Source organism: Sprattus sprattus, assembly GCF_963457725.1.
Source record: "Sprattus sprattus genome assembly, chromosome: 14".
Lineage (NCBI taxonomy): Eukaryota > Metazoa > Chordata > Actinopteri > Clupeiformes > Clupeidae > Sprattus > Sprattus sprattus.
The window spans coordinates 12,131,693-12,136,692 of NC_137912.1; the positions used below are offsets into that span (position 1 = coordinate 12,131,693).

Genomic DNA, 5,000 nt, shown 5'->3' on the forward strand with positions numbered 1-5,000 from the left:
GGGGTGGCGGGGTGAAGTCAGGGAGGTGGGGGGTGAAAAGTAAAGAAAAACTCATCAACTTCTCTGGGAGTGAGGCAGAGTGCGCAAGGGGGTTTGTGTTTATTTGAAACATCAGATTTCTGAGAAGAATGAGTCACTTGCAACCCTGAGCCTTCGTCCGAGCACGGAAAATCACCCGAGAATCATCGCACTGTGCGTACGTACGTGTGGATGTGTGTTTGAATGATCGAGAGAAAAAAACACATGTTTATGGCAAGAGGCATGTTTTTGTTTATTTCTCATCCCTGGTGACACTTCCTCCAAACGCCCAGGAAGTCTCTCAGAGAGTGACGAACTATCTAAACATTCTCAGGAACTGCTTTACTCACTCAGCACATATTCAATTGTCCGTGACCTTGAAGTGGTAGCATTGCTATGGCCTTGAGCCTGGAGTGAGACATCCGAATGTGACATTTGTTATATCAGATGTTAAATGTTATGACATGTGTTTGGCCAGACATCAGTTAGGCAGGATAGCAATTGTCTTGCATGCTAGTACTGATGTACAATAACAACTCTGGTAATAACTCAGGTCATTGTCATTTGTATTTTATTTACTTGTCTGGTATATGTGCTTTTAACCAATGTACAGAAAAGGTAGAAGTTTTAGCATTTGATACCTATAAATCAACTCTATTGCTTTCGTGTTGCTGCCATTTTGCCAACTATTGCACGCAATGCTGTCTATTATGGACGGTGGACGGAAGAACGATCAGAGATGCGGTGTAATCAGAGCGATATAATAATACCTTTATTTTATAATGCGCTTTTCAGAGACCCAAAGTCGCAAGATATGGCAGATTCATGCAGATAAAATCCAATGTACTTAAACACAGGACTGAGGAAATCCTGACAGACAAAGCAACAGAAAAAATAACCTGATAAATTGTTTGACAGAACACACAATGTGACCAATAACCTACCAAAACAAAGGACTGAGGTGTCCAATGACTTAGGAGATGAGCAAAGGAAATCAGATGGAGAGATTTGCATAGGATAGAGGTGGAGACATAGCGGATGACTAAGGGAGGTCTTACCCATGCAGTTGTGTCCGTCGTGGGCGAGCATGAAGCCATCGTAGCAGGTGCACCTGTAGTTCCCCGGGATGTTGATGCACTCGTGGACGCAGCCCCCGTTGTAGTCGTTCTCACACTCATCCATGTCTGTCAAAGGAAGTACACAAAGACACACGTGAGGAACAGAAGAAATGGTCTCAATGAATGAACAACATAACTGTATTACACATCTGTATAACACATCTGTATTTGTATTAAATATCTGTCAAAGGAAGAACAGAAAGATAAACGTGAGGAACAGAAGATCTGGTCTCAATGAATGAACAACATAACTGTATTACACATCTGTATTACACATCTGTCGAAATCAACATATAGTAGACGAGACAGACATCTGACATGTCTTGACAGCGTGATGAGTCTTCAGCTATTAGGATAACCCTGTGAGCCTCTTAGGAGCTTAAGCAGAACCCATCCAAGACAAGCAGATAGGTGAGATACCCAGGGAGCATTGCACTGTAACGTAAATAGCTGAAAATGTGTTAAATGAATGAATGTCATAATGAAAGGCCAGAATAGGGTACGTGGCACAGTAACAAACAAGAGGGCAAAGTCACGTCATGCTGAATTGGCAAAATCCAATTGAGTAGCATCACTCCTTAAGTCTGAGTGTGTTTCTGTATACGGGCGCTTTCATGTCCTACAGACGTACTGAAAGAGAAAGAGAGAGAGAGAGAGAGAGAGAGAGAGAGAGAGAGAGAGAGAGAGAGAGAGAGAGAGAGAGAGGAAGAAAGAGAGAGAGTGAGAGAGGAAGATGAGGACAGAGCTGCCTCACACTGGGAGTTAATTTAGGCTCGTCCTCCATAAGAACTGGCAGGGCTTTGTTCACAGGAGCCAGTCACAAGGGGTTGCCATGCCGAGACAGTAAAACAAACAGTGACCCCCCCCGACACACACACACACACACACACACACACACACACACACACACACTGAGACTGACATGGACTCTCCCCTGGCCGGATGAACCTGAGCACGTATCTGCTGTGTAAGTGAGCTGTGTGGATGTTTCACTCACTCACTGCACTGCACTCTCCATTCTACTCTGAGGGGATCTTGGGCACATGCATAGTCAAATAAAAAACTAATTTGCACATGCAAGCACATACACACACACACACACACACACACACACACACACACACACACACACACACACACACACACACACACACGCACACACACACGCACACACGCACACACACACGCACACACGCACACGCACACACACGCGCACACACACACACACACACACACACACACAAACACACACACTCACGGACATACTAACACTACTCACGCTCTGCCAGTCATGTTCCTTAGATACAGCGTCTGCCATCTCTGTAAACGGAGCACAGACATAACACAGACCCACAGACACACAGGAGGTGACGGACCCTGTCGCCAGGGAGAGGCGGGATAAATACACAGCTCTCCAGAGCGGAAAAATATGGCCTTTCATCTCAGAGAGAGATAGAGAGAGAGAGAGAGAGAGAGAGAGAGAGAGAGAGAGAGAGAGAGAGAGAGAGAGAGAGAGAGAGAGAGGGAAAGCGGGAGAGTGAAAGCACCATCATGACCTAACCTTTCTGCAGGAGCCCAGAGTACTGCCCGTCCAAAGAACAGGCAAAGTCATCATCTTACAGAGAGCTCACAGAGCCCCTCACTGTCTGTCTGTCTGTCGGTCTGTCGCAGAATGTGAGAATGAATGATGCAAATGACCCCAAACTTTTGTTTTGTAAAGCCCATCAAAATCCCTGGAATACAGCCCTAAATGACTCAGGCATGAATACTAAGACCGCGCCTTAGCCTCTTCTAACCTCCCATTCTGTTTATCTGCATCACTCTGCTACTAAAAGGAACGAGGGATCAAGCCAGACAGTCAAAAAGAGAAGAGGGAGAAAGAAAGAGAAAAAAACAGGATGCCCTTTTTCCTTTTTTTTCTTTTTCTTGTTTTTGCCCTTGGAGGGAGAGAGAGACAGAGACAAAGAGCAAGTCTTTTGACATGTGAAGAGGCATCAAAGTCACCAAGGGCTCATCCCCAAACCATTTGAAAACAATTAGGGAGGCGGGTGACATGAGAAGGCCAGGGGTAATTAGTGTGTTGTCGTCGGGTGTTTAAACCAGCTTTTTTTCCACAGCCAATCAAGAGATGGCACCCCTGCCTGCACTGTTTTGCACACTTCAGACCCGTTGGGACAGTACGGAGGAAAAGGGGAGGAATGATGACAAGAGAGAGATGGAGGGATTGGTGGTTGCACAAAAGGGCAGAAGACAAAGGGTAAAACAAAGAGAGAGAGAGAGAGAGGGAGCGGAAGAGAGCGTGATTTGGCACATAATGCCACTCAATTAATAAGGGAGTATGTTCATTTGTATTGTTGTGAGTGTTTGTAGTGCTAGGCATACAGTCATACCACAGGTCTGCTCCACAGATGAACAGGATTGCCAACATTAATAGGATTTACTGGTGGTGCGAGATGTGGCAATTGTGTGTGCCTGTGTGTCTATGTGAATAAGTGTGTGTCTGTGTATGTATGTGTGTGTGTGTGTGTGTGTACACGTGTTTGGATGTGACTGTGAGAGTGTTCGGTGGCAAGGGGGCAACAGGGGCAAGACGGGTAGCCTCCAGCGGCGAGACTTCCTGCCCCCGGGGGCGGAGGTGTGTGTGTTGGGGGGCAGCGGGGAGCGCTAATGTGTCACTCCCGCCGCTTCCGAGCGCCGGGCACTTCCGCTCACACGCGCGGCCCTCTAATCCCGGACGACGTGTTTACGCTCAACATCTCATCAAAGCCGGATTACGCCGATCCGCTCTCCCAACACCTCGCGCCCAGACCGACCCGGCCTGCCCGTGTGTGTGTGTGTGTGTGTGTGTGTGTGTGTGTGTGTGTGTGTGTGTGTGTGTGTGTGTGTGTGTTTATGTGTGTGTGTGTGTGTGTGTGTGTATGCATTTGTGTATGTGTGTGTGTGCATTTGTGTGTGTGTGCCTGACAAACACTACCTGCATTCACACTGTCCAAGAACAAAGTACACGACACATCCATACACACAGCACACACTTACACTCAAACATATACACAGCACATCCACACACACATAATCCATCCATCACTCAGTAACGCATCATGCACGCACACACACAGACACACACACACTTAACAGTCAACAAAGTCACATACTTCAACATGCACTCACATGTGCATCATCTGCAACAACTATACACTTCCACAATTGCACAAACACACACACACACACACACACACACACACACACAAAGACCCTTCAAAACATCCCCTTCCAGCCTCGCCTAAAGAAAAAGAGAAAAAACTTGCGGTGGGAAAAGCACTTGCACTCAAGAATGTATCACTTGGAAGAATGTTCCCCAATTAAAGTGGCACACGCATTAAGACAGCACCTTTCAGAACAGCCCGGTGGATTTCTGATAAAAAGACTACGCTGGATTTCTCACACTTTCCCCCCCCCCCTCGCCTTTCTCCCCGCGCGAGGGTGATTGCTCGTGACAGGCCCCCGCTGGCCTGACGGCAGGTTGCACAACTGCATTTGCTCGGTGTTGTTCGCGGTGCTGAGAGGGTAACTGGACCAGAGAGGTGTTATAAGCCAAGCAGATGCCCTTGGACCGACGGCCTCATTAACGGTGGCAAAACACTGCGGTGATCTTGGAATCGCAGAGATTCTCAGAGAACACAAAAAGTTACGTTAAAAGTATACACTGCTTTATGAGTAGGCTTGAAATCCTGTTGCGCTGTACGTATGAAATGTATAGACAATGTTGTGTTAAGCAAAGGGCTTAGGATCACTTGACATCCTTGTGTTGTTAATAAACGGATTGATTGGGTTTCTAATGTGGAGTGGCCTGGTACTCCCACTACG

The 5,000-nt window shown here is 46.9% G+C and overlaps 2 protein-coding genes across 2 annotated transcripts in view; both read right to left on the bottom strand.

Moving 5' to 3' along the window:
- Positions 1-2,391, bottom strand: part of mpped1 (metallophosphoesterase domain containing 1) — a gene marked incomplete at both ends in the record, with an annotated part of 121,865 nt that extends 119,474 nt beyond the window's left edge. Inside the window, one exon of the mRNA XM_080851153.1 lies at positions 2,359-2,391. The remainder of the gene's footprint in view (positions 1-2,358) is intronic.
- The window catches only part of scube1 (signal peptide, CUB domain, EGF-like 1), a gene marked incomplete at both ends in the record, with an annotated part of 86,629 nt that overhangs the window by 70,594 nt on the left and 11,035 nt on the right, over positions 1-5,000 (bottom strand). The window contains 1 exon segment of the mRNA XM_080851151.1: positions 1,077-1,202. Within this exon segment, the coding sequence (XP_080707277.1) occupies positions 1,077-1,202 (126 nt within the window).